General features: G+C 35.4%; 1 protein-coding gene across 5 annotated transcripts in view; it reads left to right on the top strand.

Moving 5' to 3' along the window:
• Nucleotides 1–23,563, top strand: part of FER (FER tyrosine kinase) — a 467,575-nt gene that overhangs the window by 341,820 nt on the left and 102,192 nt on the right. For all 5 annotated transcript variants that reach the window (XM_057540547.1, XM_057540548.1, XM_007192081.3 and 2 more), the window contains one exon: nucleotides 9,823–9,946. In XM_057540547.1, the coding sequence (XP_057396530.1) occupies nucleotides 9,823–9,946 (124 nt within the window). The remainder of the gene's footprint in view (nucleotides 1–9,822; nucleotides 9,947–23,563) is intronic.

Raw genomic sequence — 23,563 nt, forward strand, 5'->3', positions numbered from 1 at the left:
TATGGAAAAAAGCTCAGGGCTAACATCATACTCTGTGGTGAAAAACTGAAAACTTGTTCCTCTAAGATCAGGAACAAGTTAAAGGTGCCCACTCTTACCACTTCTATTTAACATAGTACTGGAAATCCTATAACAGCACTCAAAAATCAGTTGTGTTATTATACAATAATAATGAACAATCCTAAAAGGAAATTAAGAAAATAATCCCATTCACAATAGCATCAAAAAGAATAAATTGTGTAGGAATAAACTTAACTGAGGAAGTGAAAGACTTGAAAGACTTGTACACTGAAATTATAAAACATTGCTGAAAGAAATTAAGACACACAAAAAATGGAAAGGCATCCTGTGTTTATGAATTGGAAGACTTAATATTGTTAAAATGTTCATACTACTCAATGCAATCTACAGATATGATGCACTCCCTACAAAATCCCAATGGCATTTTTTTGCAGAAATAGAAAAAAAAATCCTAAACTTCACATGGGACATCAAAGGACCCAGTATAGCCAAACCATACTATTGAGAAAGAAGTAAAAATTTAGAGGCTTCACACTTCATGATTTCAAAGCCTATTACAAAGCTACAGTAATCAAAACAGTATGATACCAGCACAAAGACAGACAGATAGACCAGTGGAACCAAATAGAGATCCCAGAAGTAAACCCTAACATATACAGTCAAATGATCTTTGACAAGGGTGCCAAGACTACAGAATGGGAAAGGATAGTCTCTTCAATAAACGGTATTGGGAAAACTGTATATCCACTTGCAATTGAGTGAAGATGGACGCTTATCTTACACATGTACAAAAGTTAACTGAAAATGGATTAAAGACCTAAATGTAAGATGTGAAACTATAAAACTCCTAGAAGAAATAATAGGGGAAAATGTAATGGCATTGAAATGGGCAGTGATTTCTTGGATATGACACCAAAAGCACAGGCAACAAAAGGAAAAATATACACACATAAAATGATACTACATCAAAGTTAAAATCTTCTGCACAGCAAAGGAAGCAGTCAACAGCGTCAAAAAGCAACCTACAGCACAGGGGAGAAAAAATTTGCAAATCATATCAAATAAGGGGTTAATATCCAGAATATATAAAGAATGCCTGTAACTCAATAACAAAAACCCAAATATCTCAATTAAAAAATGGGCAAAGGACTTAAATATACATTTTTCTAAAGAGATAAACAAATAGCCAACAAGCATATGAAAAGATGCTCAGTATCACTAATCATCAGGAAAATGCAAATAAAAACCACAAAGAGATATTACCTCACACCCATTGGGATGGTCACTATCAAAAAAACAAGACAAACAACCCAGAAAATAATGGGTGTTGGCAAGGATGTGGAGAATTTGAACGCCTTGTGCACTGTTGGTAAATTGGGACAGCCACTATGGAAAAGAGCATGGAGATTCTTCAAAAAATTAAAAATAGAACTCCAATAATGATCCACCAATTCAACTTCTCTATATATATCCAAAAGAATGGAACAGGATCTTGAAGAGATATTTGCACACCTACATGCATTGCAGCATTATTCACAATAGTCCAGAGGTGGAAACAACCTACATGTCCATCACTGGGTGACTGGATTAAGAAAATGTGCCATGTACATACAATGGAATATTCTTCAGCCTTAAAGAAAGAAGAAAATCCTGTCAAAATCTGCAACATGGGTGAAACTTAATGACATTATGTTAGGTGAAATAAGCCAATCACAAAAAGACAAATACTGTATAATTCCACTTTATATGAGGTATCTAAAGTTATCAAACTCATGGAGACAGAAAATAGGATGGTGGTTGCCACAGGCTTTTTGGAGGGGGAAACAGAGTTGGTCATTAGGTACATAGAGTTTCAGTCATGCAAGATGAGAAGGTTCTAGAGCTCTGTTGTACAATATTGTGAATATAGTTAACAGTATTATACTATACGCTTAAAATTACGAGGATAAATTTGAGGTTTTTTTCCACAACTTCCTAAAAAGTGAAAAAGGAGACTGTTTTTTTCTGATTTTTCCTTAATGCTGACATTCCAAACACTTTGCTGCAATGTGTTCTTTAAAAGTATATTTTAAAGTAATAATTTTTATTTTGATAGAAAGTTTCATAATTTGTGAATGTTTTTCTGATCAAAACCTTTGCATAAATTCTGACCATATCCAACAAAAATGTGTAAATGTGAAGATATAAATGTATGTTTCTAATTATTTTAGATAACAAGATTATGTAATAGGTCTTAATAAAGTAGTCACTGATATCATTGATTTGGGGAATATAATGTCTCTAAAATATCTAGCCTATGATAAATTCAATTTCTAAAAATATTGCTAGCTTTTTTAAACATTTTTCCCTTATTAAATGTAAACGTACTTTTGGATTTGTCTTTTTATCCCTCATCTCTTTAAAAATCTAAGGAAGCTTGAATTGATGCCTTTTTCTTTTTCTCTGCATTTTTCCTGTACTAGATAGAGATATCAAAATAAGCATTCCATTGAATTTTTTATTTAGAAAAAATGCCATTGTAGCATCTAAGTATTTAAAGGGTATTCCAGGAGCCAGCATCTTTATACACCATCTTCCTGTCCATTCTTTATATTTTATATCAAAGGCAGCTTTGAGGGGCATAAGAAGCCACAAATAGAAAAGTAAGTCGTTTGGCCTGAAAGCAGGGAGAGACGGACTGTGGAATTTCTTTGTCTTGGTGGCAGACAGTGCGTTGTGGCTGGGGAGGATGGCGGGGGATTTGTGATCTCGCTCTATTTATGTTTTCGTGTGTAACTATGTGTGTCAGCCTTAGGACACAAAATTAATTGGTGAATCTGCCTTTTCACCTTCCTTTTTGAGCATTAAAAAATAGCACTATTGAGCCCTCATGCAAAAAACACACAGTGAAAAGTAAAATCTTGGTTCAAAGTAGCCAAAGCAATCATAAGAACCTTTGAATGAAAGGGACTACAGCTATATGGAATACTGAGTAATATCTTAAAACAAGAGTCAGCAAACTTTTTCTATAAAGGGCCAGATAGTAAAATGTTTAGGCATCAGTCTCTTGTCACAACTCTGGCATCATAGCTTGTAAGCCTCTGTAGATAGTATGTAAAGGAACGAGTGTGGTGGTTTTCCAATAAAACTTTATTTACAAAAACAGGCAGTGGGCTGACTTTGGCCTCTAGGCCATAGTTTGCAGACACTTGCCTTAGAATTTCAATTATATCACCAAAATCACCACCTTAAGAATAAAAGGTCAATTCAGTTCCCTCCCCCACAATATGAAAAAGCTGATTATCTCCAGAGTACTTTCTGGAAACTGACATTCTGATGGTTTGTGAAAGTTGACTCTGGTATCTGTCCTGGCAGATCACATAATGTCTAGCAATATTATAGCTGGTGCCCCTTGAACCAGCAAGTTAAAAATACTGTGAAATGCACTCTTTTATTTCATAGAACTGTTATCATGACCCTTAGGGAGTTATGTTCTCGGAGATCATCTACAAAGGAGAAATACAAAAGGTCCCGGTACTCTGCAGTGCTGGCAGAGCGTGGCTATTAGGAAACCTCATCTGAAAAGACTAATGTCATGTATTAATCTAAACTGGGAAAACCACACACTCAGCTCTGCCTTTGGCCCAGCCGAACTACGTTACTTAGGTAGCAAGCTGTTCATAAGGTGCATCTTTAAAAAGAACATGATGGTATCAGAAAAGCCAGTATATTCTTGGAGTCACTTTGTTTTTCAGTGTTTCATGTTTCTCATCTTTCCCCACAAACTGACCCATGTCTAGCTTTAGTACAGAGTCTTTTCAGATCTAATGCTTTTGTCTTTTTTTTCGGAGGGGGGGAGGCAGATAATTCTTAGTATAAGCCCTCATCACCTCGATTAACAACTCACACGTTCTCCCAGCTAATCTCTCTTTCTGTGAAATCCATGTCTCCTAAGTATAACCTACATGTACCGGTCAGTATTCTCTGCTTCAGTGTTTGATGAATCCTTTCTTCTTCAAGAACTTGTTTTGGCTTACCTCCTATTATATAAAACCTATTCTGTGTCGCATTGGGTAAAAGTTGAATCAGCATTCATTGTTTATGATTATCATATAGATTTTTTTCCCCTTATTTTTGATGGGCTGGCTAACAGTCAAAACTCTATTGACTTAAACAAAGGTTTATTTTTGTTTTAAATAAGAACTCTGAACAATGACATAAATGGAGCCCCCATAATAGCTCTCTATAATTTAATAGTTGCTTTGATTACGATCCTATTTTAAATGTATAAGTGAATACAACTAAACCAAACTTCTCAGGAATAAATTGATATCCTAAAAAACAAGGGTAATGAATTATACATTTTATATATCACTAGGGACTAGTATCTTAGTTTAATAACCTTTGAAGTTGTTTGAAGATAAATTAAGATCTCTACATGATTCAATGACAAGAAGTCATTAGTGGTATGGCCCTGATGATCCCTTTTCTCAAATGACAAATTGATAAATTAGTATTCTTGTTTACATAATAACCTCTCCGAGTTTGTTTAATATGATCAGTTCCTCAGAGTCCCATTAATACTGAAAGAACAGGTAGGATCAGATTTTCACAGCACAGAGTAAGAAATCTTGGAGGAAGAGCTGCTGAGAATAAAATGGTCTTTTATCCTCTTACTAAAAGTTGGCTGCAAACAAAATAAAGCACTTCTATTTATTATTTCCTAATTGTTCCAGACATTTATATATATATGTGTATATATATATACACACACACATATATATATATATTATCTTTTTAATTCTCAAGGTCTTCTAATATAGATACTATTTTATCCATAAGGAATCGTTGAGTGCTAATACGGGAGATATATCAAAAAACTTACAGAGCTTGTATTCGTTCACTTAATTGGAAAATCTAGAGGGAAATCACTCTTGAGGCAGTATGTGATCCAGTGGATCAAACATGTCACCAAAAAGTATTCTTTTTCCTTTACTCTTTCTGCTTTCCATGGTGATAGCTTGATCCCAAGGCTGCCCGTCTTTGTGGTGCTACATGCTGTCCTGTACACTTCCACTTGCAGAGAATACTTCTTTCCTGGTACTTCTCTCAAAAGAAAAAAAAAAGTTTATTTCACCCTTTAAAGTATCTCCTTGTATCTCAGTGACCTAAATTAAACTATGTGCCTATCCCCGAGCCAGTCACTGGGAAATGGACTCCATTGATTGGGGTAAGCAAATCTAGGATCACCTTTATTGTTGAGGTGAGGTAAATACTTTCCAAAATGGGAGAAGGGCAGTCTCCTAAAGGAAATTGAGGTGAATGAGGGAAAATTGATGTGCGACAAACAACCAGTCCCTGCTACAACTCTTCCTTATTTTATATGCAAAATAACTTCAACAAAATTAATGATAAGTTGTAGTGTTTATTGTGTGTACCATGTGCTAGGCATATGCTTAGTGCTTTAGATACATTTTAGTCTTCAAAACCATCTTGAGAAATAAAAGGAATTAATCCTTATGTTTTAAAGAAGTTTAGAGAGATTGAACGACTTACCCCAGGTCACATAGCTAATCATGTAACCAAAAGTGGGGTCGGCCTGCTCGCCGCTCAAAAGCCAATAAAGAGGCCAGGTTGGGGGAAAGGAAAGTTTGCTTTATTTTGGATGCCAGCAACCAGGGTGGACACCTGTCCAAAGGCCGACTTCCCCCACCCGCCGCCCCGACAATCAGGGGCAAGAGCTTTTATAGACAGAGGGAGGGGGCTACGTGCAGAAGCAATACAGTCAGCTCTGACAGTCATCCTGAAATTGGTCATCGGTGGTCTGACAGTGTCATCTTGATTGTCCTAGGTACAGTTAATCTTCAGTTCCCGGTTCGGTTTGTTTCCATTTCTTTGAGGCCAGTTCTCGGAATTGCGGCAGCTTATGTCATGGCCACAGCCTAGCCATCATGTAGTTAACTTCTTCCACCTGGTGGCGGTTTCAGTATCTATAAGACGGCTCACAGGATACGGCTCAGAATATTATCTATAGCCCTTAAGGAGGAACTGAAGGTCCTCGATTATGCTTAATGACTAAACTATTATTATTTGGTCTCCTTTGACTGTTTCCTCTGTTTCTGCATTTTCTCACTTCTCTGATTAAACTTATTCTTTAGCTAAAGTTTTTCCACAGACAGAAGGCAGGCTGAGGACATGGGGTGAGGGGGGCTGGGCAAGGACCATAGGGCCTGCTCTGTTTCAGTCAGACCTAGATCAGCACGACTTCAATATCCATGTTCCTTTCACCATGTAATGCTGTCTCGTGAGTAAACTAAAAGTTGGCTCTAAGAACATGCTAAGAATTGTCTTAGAAATTGATCACTGGTGAAGAATTCTAGAAAATAATCCATCCTGTCTTGGTTTAATGTGCCATACAGAAGTAAGCTTTGGTAAGACAGCTACAAAGGGGGAGTTGTGATCTTGTTTTACCCAGTTATGAACACCACCATCTTATTGCAGTGGTCAGGTGGGGTACTCTAGCTACACACATACACACATACATATACAAACATGTGTACACATGTGCTGCATATATGATTCTTGTATGTATCACACATTCTAAGAGAGGTTCTTTAAACTTCCACAGTGAAAATGACAAAAGAATGAGTTCAAAGAAACAGACACTATCTTCTACAGTAACCTCACAGTGAATACTAAAGATCGTATCATCTGATGTCAGTCTCCAGTTCTTCTTCACTAAATGATAATAATCGAGTACAGTCCCCACGGAAATGTTTCTGGCCCAGTCTGAATTATTTTCTTGGTATCCTAGCTTTAGTCTCATAGTCTGTCCTTTGGAGAGTTTACTCTTTGCTTCAGGGTCCTTAATGCCTACACTTGCCCAAGGCTTAGGCTTTCCGTACTGAATCCTAGTTATTCAATTTTTTTCCTGAAGACCTTGCTTCTCGACAGTGTTCTGCAGTTAGCTGACTAGGGCTGTGGAATGGTGCAACTCTGCTACTTTACTAAAGATCACTGTGTCTGTGGCATGAATAACTATAAATTGGAATTAAATTAAAATTTACTTTAATGATTTAGTGATTTTAAGCAAGAAATTTCTCGAAGGTAGAAATAGTCTTGGATTAACTAAGGGACAATCAGATACCCTTTGTCTGTATCTTTGGCTGTGTCACAGTATTCTGAAATAGCTGTATCTAACTCTACCTTCCTAGTACTTTATTGACTTGGCATCACTTTTCAGCCAATTTTTAATTCTATTTAAGTGTTGTCTTCTCTTTGTTTATTAATCTAGTGTGCATTTGTTGGTTTACAGTCTTATCTATTAAGGATTGCTTCTTTACAAATTATTTTTGTAAATGATGCAGTTTGTAAGGCAGTGGTGTTACAGAAGCATCCATCAAGATGAGCTCAGAGTCTTAAATGTACTAAGTTTTATTGTTGGAATCTAAAGAATTTTATGGCATCTGTCAGGTGCCATTGATAAGAGATGTAATGTCATCCTTTTCTAAACATTATTTTAACATTTAACAAGTACTTGAAAAGCATAGTTCTAACCATTGGAGAAAAACTAAGGAAGAAATGTTTAAAATGAATAAAAAATTTCTTGAGTAGCTTGTCTTCATGCTTATTGAGGTATTATTACATGCTAGACAGCCTGTGGTGGGCACTGAAATTAGCATACTGAACAACAGAAGCGCAATTCTCTTCACAGGGTTTACAGGCTGGGCCGGGGATTGGGGTATGAAGAGGATTATGTGAAAGACTAATTTAAAAAGAGCAGGAGGCAGAAGGAAAAGTGCTGAATGTGAGCTAGTTTTGGAAAGAAATAATATTAGGATTCTGCAGAACACTGGGGTTATGTCATATGCTGCTTTAATCAAATTGCAGAAAAGATTTTTTCATTTGAAAGTTATTCCATAGCTTAGAAAAAATGCTATGTGGTTTCAAGACCAGAAGGGTGCACTTTTTCTAAACTAGGCCAATGTATATCTAACAAAAGAATTAATATATGTGAATATTGGTCCAGGAAGTAACTTGAACTAAATATTGATTTCAAGTCCATTTTAATAGACATTTTTTGTACCTATTAAAGTTGAGAAATTAGTGGTAATTTTGCTGTTTACTGTTGCATTTAGGTGTTTTTGTTTTTGTTTCCGAAAATTAAGTCAAGCTTGATAGAAGCTATTTCAGTAATGTTCATAGTAATAAATTTGATATTCTCTTTAAAAGAACAGAAAAAAAAGTAAATTATCTGACACCATTAAGATTATTTTTAAAGCATATAGCTTAGTGATTTTGCAAATAGTCCACCTAAATTTGTGTAATACTGATTTGTGAATAGGAGAAGAGATTAGAAAAAGAGAACTTTCTAAGGAGAGTTAGGTGTTTATTTTCTAGGTATTCTCATTAAAGAAAAAGCCATTAAGTCTTCATCTCTAGAGTTGTTCTATTTAAGGAGGCCTAGGTCCCTGGTGAAGAGGATCAAACGCATCAGGAAATGACAATTAAAATGTTAATCCCTCTTGCAAAATTCTGGCTTAATATGGGAGGGCCTAATAGAAAGAGAAAGTAGGGATGAGTGTTTTTAGAGAACGTTCATTCTAATATACTTTAACTTGGTTTTCTTTTGTTTTGTTTAATAATGCAATACATTACACTATACATTAACAAGGAAATTGTTTAATGCCATGCTGTTAGTGAATGCACGGTGTAAGGCTACCCTATTTAACATGGTTGTCACTGGCCATATGTGGCTCCTGGGCTCTTGAATTTTTGAAATGTATCTAGTGCTTCTAAAACACTGAATTTTGAATTTCATTTAATTTTAATTGATTTAAATTTTAAAATTTAATTTAATTTCCAATAACATGATTCAGTTATTAGAAAAGGTTAAGTATGTTTGGAACAACCTAGGTATGTGAGTCTACTTTTTTAACCGTAAATTTGATGAAATCTAAATACAGATCAAATACTTCAGATGGAAATGTGCATCTAAATTGGGATGTCCCATACATGTAAAATACACAACATATTTTAAAGACTTAGGATGATAAAATGTAAAATATGTCCACAATAATTTTGTAATGATACATGTTGATTTAATAATATTTTATATATATTGGGCTAAAGAAAAAACATACTATTTCAGTCACTTTCACCTTTTTATTGTTGTAACTTTTTAAAATGTGGCTACCGGTATATTTAAAATTACTATGTGGCTTGCATTACATTTTTTTTGGACCATGCCGTTTTATGGAGTTTCTCTAAGTCATCACTGGAATTCATTTGATGCACAAAAATGCAATCTGACTCAGCAACTAAATCTTACCAAATCATAGCCTTCTTTTTTTTTTCCTGTCTGACTCTACTATTAGTGATGGTGTTGTTAATAATCTCAATTTTTTAAGCAGTCACTGAATCTGATAACTAATTCGATATCATTTACTTTTTTAACTCATAATAATTATAATCTTTTATTTGGTATTAGAGAAAATAAAATTTCTTAAAAAATTTTAGCCAGGCAAATTGGTAAGAAATTGTGACAGAGGAAGAAGTATGACTTTGAATATTATTATGTGTTGGGTAATATACAGTGTGAAGCACTTAAAGTACTTAAACTGCATCTAAGAAAATTCATGGTGTCTGCTTTCTAATAAGATGTGTTCTTTTCATATTTTCTTTTATCCTCACCTTAAATGAAATGAGCAAAAGGTATGGTTAAATGTGTAATGCTTTTTGTTCTGTCAGGTATCTCTAATAGGTGATAAATATGATTTTCATCATGATCTTGTCTCATTGTTCATCTTTCAATTCTTCTAGGAGGTGATTTCCTCTCCTTTCTGAGAAAGAAGAAGGATGAAATAAAACTCAAACAATTAGTGAAATTTTCATTAGATGCTGCTTCTGGTATGGCCTATCTTGAGAGTAAAAACTGTATACACAGGTAAGGAGAATATTTTTTAAACATTTTCCAGTTTTATTAATAGGGTATTAGAAAACCGATATACTTGCTATCATAAAGCAATGAATTTCTTTCACAAAACATGTATTTTCTTGTTGGTTTTCATATTTTGTGTGAAAGCATTCTTTGACAGTTGCTTACTTAGTTTACAGAAACACTTGTTTTCTGTCTTCCTGAGGTAAGTATACCTCATTAGACAATGACTTACTAATTAAAATTTGTTTTATTATAATCATGAATAGCATAGTGATAAGATATACCACAAGTTAGTTGTATAAGCAGCTACAAACTTATAGCCAAATAAGATTGTTTCATGTGTTACTTATTCTCCTTTTTCAAAGAAATTACTTATAAAGTTACAGAAAATCCTACTGGTAAAACAATTCATGACAGTGAATTTGGCCAAGGGTAAAAGATTTGAGCACACTAGTTATTTCAAAGGAGATTTTAGCAAACTTTCTCTAATTATATCAAGACCAGCAACTTGGTTTTAATGCTTTATAGATTGTGGTTTTAGCTGCTTGTAGCTGAAAGTAATCTTCTTTTGCTAAGTGTGAATACAAATTAAGATCTCTTGCAGAATTCATGTCAGATCCTAAATATGGCTAAGTGTATATAAGCAAAATAAAGTGGGGGATTTGATGTAGTTTTTATTTACTTGAAACAGCACATGTACTGTTTAACGTGGGGAGGGTTCATTGTCAGATTGAACCATTGTGAACTTGAAGCTGGTTGGTTATAGAAGTATATTTTTCTCTCATGTGTTTCATTATGCAGCCTTTGACTTCATCTTCTTGTGAGGTTGTACAACATAGAATTGCAGCAGAACAAAGTTATATGCACCTGAAATATACATTTATTTGACCTCAATGAATATTTTTTACTTAATTCCCCCCCCCCAAATTTTGCTTAGTGTTCAGTTTTATTCTGAAACTAAAATTATGGCTTATGTTTCAAATATGGTTCAACAGTCACATGTGTTTTAAAATACATTTCAACAAGGATACTATTTTTCTGGAAATTAAAACAACTAAAACTAAGCTACTATCATATTCCTGTTTTACTTTCTATGAATATAGACTATATTTACTTTCAATGAATGTAGGTCAAATCACATTGTAATAGATATTTGTGAAGACTAAAAAAATTGATTTTGGACAAGAATTGCATTATCACTAATTTCATTACTTCATGTTAAAAGTAACAATTAAGGATTTTGCCCTTTATTTAGAGAAAACCTATAATTTTGATTGCTCAGGTGTTAAAGCTACTTTGGGTATCACATTCTCTACTGCAGTTTTTATCGTGTCTCAGATTTTTTTTTAAACTCTTAGACTATTTATGGCTTTAAGCCATAATAAATACACATTCTTGAAACTGTTTTAATGTCAGTTACCAATAACAGTCTTTAATTTCTGGTGTGTTGTGGTTGAGGGAACTGTTGTTTCAATTTCTTGCTGCCTTAGTGATTGCTTTTCTTGCAAATGGATGATTGTATTTTTTTAAGTGCCTCTATCATGAGAATTGAAACCATTCTAAATTGCCGATGGCAGTTAGCTTTCAAAAATTTATCCCACTTACAGAATCATAACATTATCTGCTGTAATTTTATTTTCCCATTTTGGTTTTTAAGAATTTTCATGCATTTCCAAATGTTTGAAAGTCAACCCGCGCTTGACCACATATCCTAGAAGGTTGTACATAGTCCTGTACTATTTGCCTGGGGGTAAGGTTCCTGATTGAACATCTTGAACAATGTTGCTGAGAGCAGGTTTGACAAATAGGTTTCAGTGCCGACTTTCAGTGATTGGTAGTGGCTGTCTGTGTTGTGCATTGAGAAGGATTCCAGGATCAGTGACAAAGAGTCCAGTGATCGATTAGTCACATCTGTCAGGGTGCTGATAAGCATTAACACAAAAACTCCAAATTTGTCATCTGTCACATAGAATATTTTCTTTTTGTCTTTATTTTCATAAATACATTTTTGATATGATTTTCCTTACTAGGTATATTATAACAACAATATAATATTTTTCTATAATCACTTCCACTGATACCTTCTAAACTATATGCTATTCTTATTTCTCTTGTTAATCATGATTACTGGATGAATTTCATGATATCTCTAGCCAGTGATCTTTTTGTTCCTCTTCAATCTTAACGTAAATGTTCTTTTGGATGAATTCAATTTTTTTCTCTTCCTTTTTGGTACCTCACCAATACATGACTCTATATTGAGAAAGTAAATCATTCTTTGTGTTGAATTTTTTATGGAAGTGACTTGTGCTACAGAACTGTGTTCCTCTGTGTCATTCTGTGGAACTATTTCTGTGGTAGCAGTAGTAATTGCAGTGGAGTTTTAATTGATTTATATTTAATAGATATACTCAAGGCATGTTATACGTTTTTTTCTCCTAAGAAATATCATATATATATTTATGTAGTGTAAATATAACAAATATATAAATACTATATATGTATATAGTATACACTACAGTGAAAAATATTTTTCCTCATTGGAAAAATTTCTAGTAAGGTATTTCAAAATTTAATTAAAGTTTCTAAAACGTGATTAAAAGTTTCCTTTCATTTTTCAAGTAATGAAGAAAGGCCCCAAGCCCCATTCTTGACATCCCAAAATATATGTATGTCTATGAATTCTAAAGTCTTTGTCCTACAAATCAAAGCAAAAAAATTTAAATATGCTTTAAATTTTATATGAACTTATACATTTTATCCTGTTAGAGGCCACTGGAATTCAGAACTTGAAAATACTTCTAATTGAATCTCTCCAGAATATTATCTTAACTTTTGGGGGACGCATTCTCTTTCTTTAGCTTTGTTGTATTGTTTTGATTACTATGAGAAGAGCAGAGCAATGTTTCATTAAAGATAAACAAGTATGACAGCTATAAAATGGAAACAAATAATTGCATAAAGAAATGGCATGCTTTTTTGGAAAGTGTTCTTGTTGTAATTTCCATTTCACTTCCAGGAGTGTTCTCTTGATACACTAAGTTTCTAATTGAAACTATTTCTGCTTATAATTTGAGAGTGTTGGATATTTTGTGTTTCAATTTAGTTGTAATCAACCCTGTTTTCTTTATAATTATTCTATAAGCCAATGTGAAATTTTCTTTCCTACTTGTACTTCATACAAATATTTGAAGTACACTGATAAACTTTGCAGGGGTGTGTTTACTTACAGTGAGTGGCATGTTATTAGATCGCTAGGTGTCACTCTGGAAAAAGTATTAAACCTGATGATTCTTGATGTTAAGTGGATTGAGGTTTGACATTATATTAGATTTAAATGGTAACGGTGTTTATGGTTTTATTGCTGATGAGTTCTACTGCAAGATTTATTTTTATTTGGGTTTATTTTTAAAAATTGGTTTTGTGCCATGTATTTTATTTGTCCATGGAAAGTAAAGGGAGGATAAACTCTTGATTGCCATGTATTTGAGTTAAAGACCATAATCTATTGGGAGTCTTGGAAGCATTTCTTCATTTCATGATATTTTATGTCATTGTCAATGCCAGAAAAAGTATCTTGGGAGAGGTACTATAGAATATGATTTCTGTTTCTATTTTTTTTTTTTTTTTAATTTTATAGCTACTTTATTTATTTATTTATTTATTTTTGGCTGTGTTGGGTCTTCGGTTCGTGCGAGGGCTTTCTCTAGTTGCGGCAAGTGGGGGCCACTCTTCATCGCGGTGCGGGGACCTCTCTTCATCGCGGTGCGGGGACCGCTCTTCATCGCGGTGCGCGGGCCTTTCACTATCGCGGCCCCTCCCGTTGCGGGGCACAGGCTCCAGACGCGCAGGCTCAGTAGTTGTGGCTCACGGGCCCAGCTGCTCCGTGGCATGTGGGATCTTCCCAGACCAGGGCTCGAACCCGTGTCCCCTGCATTAGCAGGCAGATTCTCAACCACTGCACCACCAGGGAAGCCCTCTGTTTCTATTTTAACTCTTGTACTGATTTCTCTTCATTTTTGATTACTCTACCACAATGATGTTTCTTTGTTATGGAGTAAGATTAATAACTCTACAAATGAAAATATATGACTGCAAATATTTTATTGTTTGCTAAATGTTTTGCTTATCCATTGAGAACAATGATATTTCTGGCACTTCAGAAACATGAACATTAGCTTATTCTTTGCCAGGATGATAGCAATATGAGAATCATGATCCCTGCCTTCAGATGGATGTAACAGAAAATAATAATAATGCAAAGAGATTATCAGTTTAGTGACAATGTGTACAAGATACCATGGGAGTAATATCAAGAGGGTCTAATATGACCTGTCAGTATGGGAGCTATGGTGGGGAGTAATCAGGGAAAGTTTTGCAGATGATACTGTTTGAGTGAGACTTGAGTGTATCATTGAATAGAAGGGGAAAGAATTTTCTAGCTGAAGCAAAGTTGAAAGCAAAGTCACGTTTTTCATGAGAAAGCATGACAATCATGGAACTACAAAGAGTATAATACTATCAAAATGGGAAGACCAAGGAACATTGGGCTGAGCCAGATAAACAGGGTCTTTCTTTCCAAGGGCCGTGTATACCCTTTAATTTGGCTAAACTTGGGAATATCTAGCCATACATTCAGATAATTTTAAGACAGTTAAAAGTCTGTGGTTTTTAACTGGAAAAGGAAAGTAATTTGAACAAAATTTACAGAATCTTGAAAAATGTATAATCTTGTGAAAAGGTGTAGGTATGGGACCAATTTTATTTTTAAGTTTCATTGGAAAAACAATTTAAGAAAGCTAAGATTGCCCAGAAAGGAACAATATTACATTTCACTTAGATATGTTCCAGAAGAAGATTATTTCATCCAGTGATTTCTGATAAGACTTAGGCATGTGTACTTTTTAAGATAAATGTAAGATGTAGCTTCTGTCTTATTTTTGTTGTTTGTGATTTCATATTTTATGAAGCTAAAGATTTGGTATGATATTGATCATTTACATTTTTCCCTTGAAAATGGAAACTCTCTTGAGAGTTTTCTTTATTTTTTAAATGCAACTGACTAGCATCTGAGTTCTTCCTAAACTTTGAACGTAGTGGAAAAGTATTCTTGTGCTTAAGGTATCTGCATATTTTCTTCAGTGTTTTTGAACGCTTCATCTTTTCTGTGTCTTATGATCCACCATATATTTAATAAAAGGGATCAGTTTACAGATTAAGTAATTGCGGCCGAGAAAGATTAAACGAAGGTCACCTAGAGAATTAGTGGCAGGGCCACTGTTAGTTCTTGGATGTGCTGACTTCATTATGACACATTCCCATTCCAGTGTTTTGTTCTGTCTCATCAAGTATTCATGAACCTAACAGCTGACATTTATTGATTACTTACTGAGTACCAGGCATTATGCTAATTAAGTGCTTTTGATTCAATATATGAGAAATTAAGCTTCAGGAGGGCAATAATTTTTACCTATATTGTTTACTTTTGGATTCCAAAAGCCTGAAACAGTGCCTGGCACTTAAAGGTGAATGAGTGAATCCACAAGGCAACAGTAGGTACTATTGTTGGGCCTGTTGTAACATGAGGAGACTTATGGTTAGGGAGGTTGAGCATCTTGCCCAAGATCATTTTAAAAGAAAGTGGCAGATCCAGGACGTGGATCCTGGCACTCTGGTTTGAGAGCCCCACTCTGAATCACTACACTGGACTCAGCTGCTTTCCATAAGACATGCATCTTCTGACCAATTAGAAGATTCAGGGCAGAAGGCCAGGTGGTGTTTGGTGTGATGGCTCAGCTTATAATCAACATCTGGACTCTTTATGGTCATGAGTAAAAACAGAAGAGGATGCTGAAGCCTGTGAAATATAATTTTAGAAAGACATACCAAGGTGTTTTCTGTTGTTTTTTAATGAACAGTTGCTGAAATGCAGCAGTATTTTGTTATTGCTTCTCCATTTAATTAGAGCTTGAAAATTTTTTTCATTTTTTTGTACACTATTGTTTAGATACCCCCTTCTGCTTTATCTGTTAATTAAAAACACAGGATTAGCGTAGAAATGTGATAATCTCAGTTAGTTGACTAAGCATTTATGACTGGTTTTCTTGTTCTAACATTTGATTATAATTTTGAATATATTAAGCTGTACTTTTATTTTTAGCTTCTAAACCAATTTTGCTACAGTACAAAGAGGACTGTAATTTTAAATGTCTCAAAAATATATGGTCCTCCTCTAGTTTAACCTTTTTTTTTTTTTCCTAGAGCAGTTTGGTATTCACAGGAACACCTTCCTAAAAATTATTTATCCTGCTACTTTATTCAGTGTCAGAATTTCCTATCGCTAGTTTCATTCATTTTAATTAAAGGATTTTTTCCTAAAGTCACATGTATGTTTCCAGGAATGAAAAAGGAGGCCTTCTCTTATCCTGGAATCAATTAACATGTTGGCTTGAGTTAATGTACCAGAGTATCTAACTGCCTTCTTAGAAAACAGAAATGATAGATTTGGGGTAAAGGGTCAGAGAACGGATGAGTTTTGATTTATGGTTACGGGTAGGAAAGATGCAGCATATGTAGGATACTGTTCAGGAATTCAGCTCAGTCCAGTAAACGGAATGAAAGTCCTTGAGAGTGAAAAGAGAGGGGAAGAAGGGAATAGGAGTACATGAACACTGTTTCATGGCTTAGCGAGGGCTAGCCTTGTCTTATGTTACATAGAAATGATGCAGGAAAATTGGCCTATACCTCATTCTCTATTATTTCTGACTTTTATTCACTTAATTACATTAAGTACATTTCTGGTTCAGAATGTCAAAAGTGATCTTTTACATTAAACAAACACAAATGGTTGGTTTACCATTTTCTCTTAGGGCCTATTTGATTACAAATAACAGAAATTGCTTAAGCTAATTTAAGCAATAGGAAATTTATTAGAGGAAATAGAGTTATCTCACAGAACTCAAAAGACAGGAAGTTCAGCCAGCTCTGGGGGTCATTATAATTAGGAACTGGGAAGCAGTCAGGAGCCAAAGCAGCATCTCTTTCTGTTTACCCTCTGTGTTCACTTGGTCTTTCATTATTTCTTCTTGCTATGTTGCTACTTCATTTCCCTCTTGCTCTGAAAACTACATTCCTCTGCCCCGATGTGCAAAGGTCCCTCAAGTGACATTCGAGTCACAACCTTCCAAGCCCCTCATCTGCAGATAATTAATTACTCTTTGAGGTCTCATTTCAAATTCTTGGCAGAAAGAATTGATTGGCCCAGTTTATATTAGGTGTCTACCCCTGTTTTAATCAATAACATGGCTAGACAAGGGAAAAGTAAGCAGGATGACTGTTACATAGATTTACGGGAGCCGGTTACTGTGTGTGAGGGGATAATTCTCAGAGGGTGGGACACATACTGAGCAGGCTCCCTAAAGGATGGCCACCACACATTCATTGAATGATTCCTATTGGGCAAGCACATTCATTATCTTATTTAGTCTTCATATTTCTATGACCATTTCTCTCTATTTCACACTAGAAAAAAATTGAGCCATCAAAATAAGTAACTTGTCCAATGTCATACAGCTGGTGAGTGGAAGACCCAAGTCTAGATCAAGTGAACGACAAAGCCTGTGAAACGAAGCAAAACACTTAAACTATGTGTTAGATATACTTTTCAGTTTCTTCCCTTTTGTGAATATAAGCAGCCATGTGGACATCTCTTGTATGAAGCAAATCTTAAAACCATTTAATAAATGCTGATTTAGAGAAAGCCTCATTGTAGAGATAAGAGAGTGCTTTACAAGTCTTAACTCCATATTTTCCTGGGATGATTCATCCCCACCCAGTTCCTTGGTGAAGGGCTGGTGGGTTTACTCTTTCCTGCAGGTGGTCGTGCAGTCTCCTTGAATCCTAGCTCACACCACATCCATACGACAGAGAGGAGATTAAGGCCAGAACCGTGGAGTTGAGTTCATGATTACCCCAGGGATTTGGGTAACCATTGGTTGAATTCAGGTTCTAAAGCAAAACCTGATTTATGCTAGAGTAGCTAGCTTTTCCTAATAAGTCTCGGTCAAATAGAAATTCTGGCTTCTGAAGAATCCATTAGAACACGGATGACATAGAAACAAGCTTAACCTTCTCGCTTGCTTTTTTTGTTTTTTATGTTTGTTTCCTACTCTCTGGCCGCCGAGGCAGGATCAGAGCAATCAACATGGAACTAGAGAACTCAAGCCTGAGCCATTTACTGGGCATTGACTCACCTCACTAATATTGAGAATTACTAGGGGTTTTGTCCAATTGTTATCTTTAAATATGTTTTTTATTTGATGAAATTCAAAAGCACAATGAGAAGGCCTTTTCATTCCCAGGTTTTCCTTTTCAAGTGTCTCTGTGCCACTCAGACTATCTGCCTCTGCACTGCCAGCTCTAACAGCCTGGAAGCCTAGTGTTTGCAGAGCCATTTAACAGCTTCAGCATAGTGGTTAAGCCCACAAATTTGACACTGGAATGCTCTGTGTTTGAATCCTGGCCCTGTAGCACATCAGCTGTGTGACTTTGGACCCCTTCCCCGCCCCTACTTCAGCATTCACTGTAACTTTTACCCTGCTTCATTTTTCATCAGTCCTTATCATGACCTGACATTTATTTTATTTATATCTACATATGCAACTGTGTGTGTATAAATATATGTATATGTATAACAGTGGTACATGTAGACATAGAAACCATAAAAAAGTACTGGTTTACTTTTTGTTGTCTGCCTCAACTAGAATGTAAGCTCCATGAGGATACTGGCTTTATCTTGTTCATTCCTTGATACAGAGAACAGTTGCCAGTATCTAGTTTTGGTGCTCAGTAAAAGTTTGTTGAATGGATGAATGAATGAAGTTACCTACTATACTTTTGTCTCTTCCAATATAAATTGAAGATAATAATACTCTTTCTGACACACTGATTTGGGTTAGACACTGCAAGGCTACTTGAGTAGGAAAGGGGTATCTCCAAGCTCTCCAATAAGAAATATCCCTACAGCATTTCAAGAGGCTCACAATTTAGCAGGAAAAGACCACTCATGTCCATACCACTGTAAGATTAGATTCAGTTGTCTACTTAGCCAAGGATGCAGAAACTTTTCAGAAGAAGATGGCCACGTAAGGCAAAAGCAAATGCAGGATATCTCAGTTCACTTGACCATGGTCCCCAGAGTTTCTAATGATGACACTGTCTACATAGGATAGGGCCTTGTTGAATCTGAGACGCTCATTTTCTTACTAATGGCTGTAATGTGGAGCTTATGACACTATTCACGGAGTACTTATACATCTGTGTGATTTTGTTTAATGTGATATTTTAAACATTGGGCTCTATTGGTTCTTGTTGGTGCCAACAAGTCCACATCCTCACCCTGAAGAAAAAACAAAATTAAAGCCTAGGAATCTCCAGGTGGTTCATCTCTATCTCCAGCCCATTTCTCCACAATTTGCTACCTTACTCTCATTACCCTTTGAGCTATGTGTTTCCAACCCTGAGTATGTTTGGGCCAGACACTCTTCTAGATACTATGGCTACAGCAGTATAGGGGAGGATAATAATTTTCCCTCTGCCCTTCTAGGTTCTTGGCTGAGAGTCCTGTAATGAAAGACAGATTAACAGGAGAAAAACAGAAGTTTAATAACAAGTATACCTCCTGTATACATGGGAGATACCCAGGAAAACTGAGTAACTCCCTGAAATGGCCCAAGCCACCACCTTAAATACCACCTCCAGTTAAAGACAAAAGAAAGATGTTGGGGAAGAGGGGAGGCCAGTTACAGGAAGTTACCAGGAAAAGCACAATCAACAAGGGTAAGGTTGTTATGCAGATTTAAGTCGGTGTTTTCTCCATTGATGAGTTTTTAGAGATTTAGTCATCCCTCTCTTCCTGGTACAGAGAGGGAGACACCCTTACAAATGGAAATTTCCCTTAAAATGGGTAACTACTCAGTTTTCCGAGCTTCTCCTGTGTCTGCTCAAATAATCAGCTCAAAATAATCCTTAAGCCTAAAAGTCATATTTTGGGGTGGCAAATTCTGCTCCCCTTCAGTAGCGAATAAACAAAACTCTGCCCTTACGGAGCTTACGAAAGAGAGGGGAAGCAGATAATAAATGCACTTAAAAAAGAATAAGCAAGTAAATATAAAATATTCCACATGGTGAGAAATGTTATAGAGAGTCACAAAATAGGATTAAAGGGAATGGGAAGGTAGGGCAGGCACTGTTTTATATAGGGTGTAAGAGAAGACCCAGAAGAGAGAAAGGAGTGAACCCTGTGAATATCAGTGAGAAAAACTTTAGCAACTTTGTAGCAAGTACAAAAAGCCCTGAGATAGGCACCTGCCAGGTATGTCCAAAGAAGGCCAACAAGGGAGACAGAAAATGAGGTTAGATGGTTATGCGGTAGCCCGATCAGGAAGATCTTGTAAGTCATTGAAAGGGCTTTGCTTTTAGTCTTCATGAGATGGGGGCCATTGAGGACTGACTTGATCTGTCCCAGGTTTTTTAAGGATTAGTTGGAATTCTTTTTTAAAAATAGACTCTAAGGGGGCAATTGCAGAAACGGGAAGACTGGTTAGAGAGCTATTGCAGTAATCGAAGTGAGAGACCATGGGAGCTGGACCAGGAGGGTAGTGGTGGAGAGCATGAGAAGTGGCCGGTTCTGGGTGAATGTTGAAGGAAGAGCCATCAGGATTTGCTGCGATATTAGACCCTATATGTAAGTGAAAGAAAGAGTGAAAGATAACTTCATACTTGCTCAGATATCAAACAATGATCTTCCAGTATTATTTTCCTCATAAAGTCAGGTGACTGTAAGACACTCTCCAATGTTTTATGTTCTGTAATTCTAGTAATTCAAACATGACTGCTTCAAACTATAATGAGCCAAATAAAAGCATAACACGTAGTTTTCTTTTTACTGGGAGCCTGCTAAATGCTGAGAACTGTGCTAGTGACAGAGCCAAGAGTAGACAGAGCGCCACTCCTTCTGGCATTCTCACTTTCCCACACTAATCTTATATTTCTCATAATGGAAGAAAATAAAAGAAAGTAACCTCAAGATCTCATCTGTAATTTTTTGCATTTAATTGGACTTATGTTTTCCAAATAAGATACAGATCTTTAAGAAGGGTACCTTGAAAATAGTATCCTAGGTCACAGACCCATTGATTTAAAGAAATAAGTAAAATTAAATGTATGCATAATTTATAGAGGGTTATATTTTCCCCCGGGTCTCTGGTTTTATGACTTGTGTATGAAAATAATTATTATTTACCTAACCTAATAACTCGGTAATGTTGCTGGTTAATAATTACCTAATAACTCGGTAATGTTGCTAGAAAATAATTATTATTTACCTAACCTAATAACTCGGTAATGTTGCTAGTTAATGGTTTAAGTCTGATTCTTGGAGGTATAATGTCATCTGTAGAACTAAAGTGACACAAGAGAGAAGATGTCATTCACTTGCTATTTTGTTTACTAAACAAAGGCCATTTCCTTCTAATGTAAGGTTATGTACTGTAAAATAAAATGGCCTCTATTATAATGAATATCAAAGTTTTATAAAATAGCTTAGAGACTTACTGTTTGTGGTCCGGTACACTTATTTATACTTCTTATGAATAGACATTTTTATTATTATAGAAAAGAAACACGTCCCTATTTTGTGTTCTCAAATTGACCTTTTAATACTGAACATTTTTTATTGCACAGTTTGATTTGCTTTTTTGTGGGGAAGGAAATAGTGTAAATTTTCTGTGAACATTTTTCACTGGGTACTTTTCAAAAGGTAGGAGTGTGATAAATATCTGATATATGAATAAGTGGATAAATTAATGAATAAATGAAATAGGTCTTATCTGCTGTCCAAAGTACTAATCGAATGCCATTAGATGACTAAGAACTTTCTGGAAAAATAATTCTAAATTCTTTCACTCTTAAATGTTATTCTTCCATTTTTATTTTTCACTGATTCATTTCTTTATATTGCATAAATGAAGAAGTAATTATGTGTGATGCAAACCAGTATGTGTTATACAAACAGACCAAAATTCTTTTTCTGTTGTGAGTCAGAATGAAGGTTTTAGGATGCTCAGAGTATTTTTTTGATTGTGTGAATGTGATCACCCCAGAGTTTTAGTGAGACAATGTCAGTGCTCTTCTCCAGATGTTGTCATCCTCCAAGAGTCACAGAAGGTGAAGACTATCCTGTTTCAATCCATTTTTCATCTAACAGTAGTTATTTTTTATATTGACCCTGTCCCATTGCAGACAATGATCAGGGCTTAAGAAAACAGCAGTAGTTTATAACATGCCAGAAAGTATTAATTTTTAACATGTAGTTTGAAATAATTGGGCAGCAAACATCAGATGTATTATTATGTATTAGAGAGCTCAATAGGCACATATTTCATTTAGCTTCTTTCTCCCTTACGTGCCCTCTGTCCATTCATTGTGTAAATAGAGAATATAAATGGTATGGCTAGAATAGTACAGAGGTACTTAGTTCCTTGCGTTTTAAGACAGTATATAATGAGTAACTTTAATTCTCAGTGAATAGTATTTCTCCCTTCATTCTTAAGTTCCCATTATACTTTTTTAAAATTAGGTATCGATTTACTTATATAAATTAATGAAGGAAAAAAATTAAAATAATTATGTCTGCTATTTGAGATGTTTTAAAACTCAAGGTAGGACATAACCATATGGCATGATATACAAATAATCTCTAAATCTCTTCGTAATCAAATGAAAACATAAATGGTGTGTAATTTAAGAATTCACTCTTTTTTTAATCACATTGTGCCATATTATAAATTTTAAGACTATTTTTTCAAATATATATTAGTAGAGGAAAGAAAATTATAATTTTTATATCAAATTTATACTTAAATGCATATCCTAGTAGAAACAATTATTGAAATTTCTATATTTTTGCTTTTTGATATCATATAAACTTGCCTGGTAAAATTCCTCAATTTATTCATAATTTCTAAAGCCTCTATATTCCATGGGTTAAATCAATGAAAAACCATGTATTGAATGCGTTCTTTGTAAAAGGCCCTGTTTAACCATGCTCTCTGCTCTCAAGGAAAGTGAGAGAAATGAAAGATATTTGATAATTTGTTAAAGAGTACATTGGGGGAAGGGAGTGGACAAGAAACAAGATAGGATTTCCAAAGGCCTTTTATAGTAGGGATTTAAAAAATAGCATACAGGGGCTTCCCTGGTGGCACAGTGGTTGAGAATCTGCCTGCTAATGCAGGGGACACGGGTTCAAGCCCTGGTCTGGGAAGATCCCACATGCCGCGGAGCAACTAGGCCCCTGAGCCACAAGTACTGAGCCTGCGCGTCTGGAGCCTGTGCTCTGCAACAAGAGAGGCCGCGATAGTGAGAGGCCCGTGCACCGCGATGAAGAGTGGCCCCCGCTCGCCGCAACTAGAGAAAGCCCTCGCACAGAAACGAAGACCCAACACAGCCAAAATTAAATTAATTAATTAATTAATTAATTATTTAAAAAAATAGCATACAGCGGTCTAAATTGCAAGAGCCACCCAACAAATATTGGGGTAATTTACTGAATTTCTTTTATGT

The sequence above is a fragment of the Balaenoptera acutorostrata genome, chromosome 2, assembly GCF_949987535.1.
Source record: "Balaenoptera acutorostrata chromosome 2, mBalAcu1.1, whole genome shotgun sequence".
In the NCBI taxonomy this organism is placed as follows: domain Eukaryota; kingdom Metazoa; phylum Chordata; class Mammalia; order Artiodactyla; family Balaenopteridae; genus Balaenoptera; species Balaenoptera acutorostrata.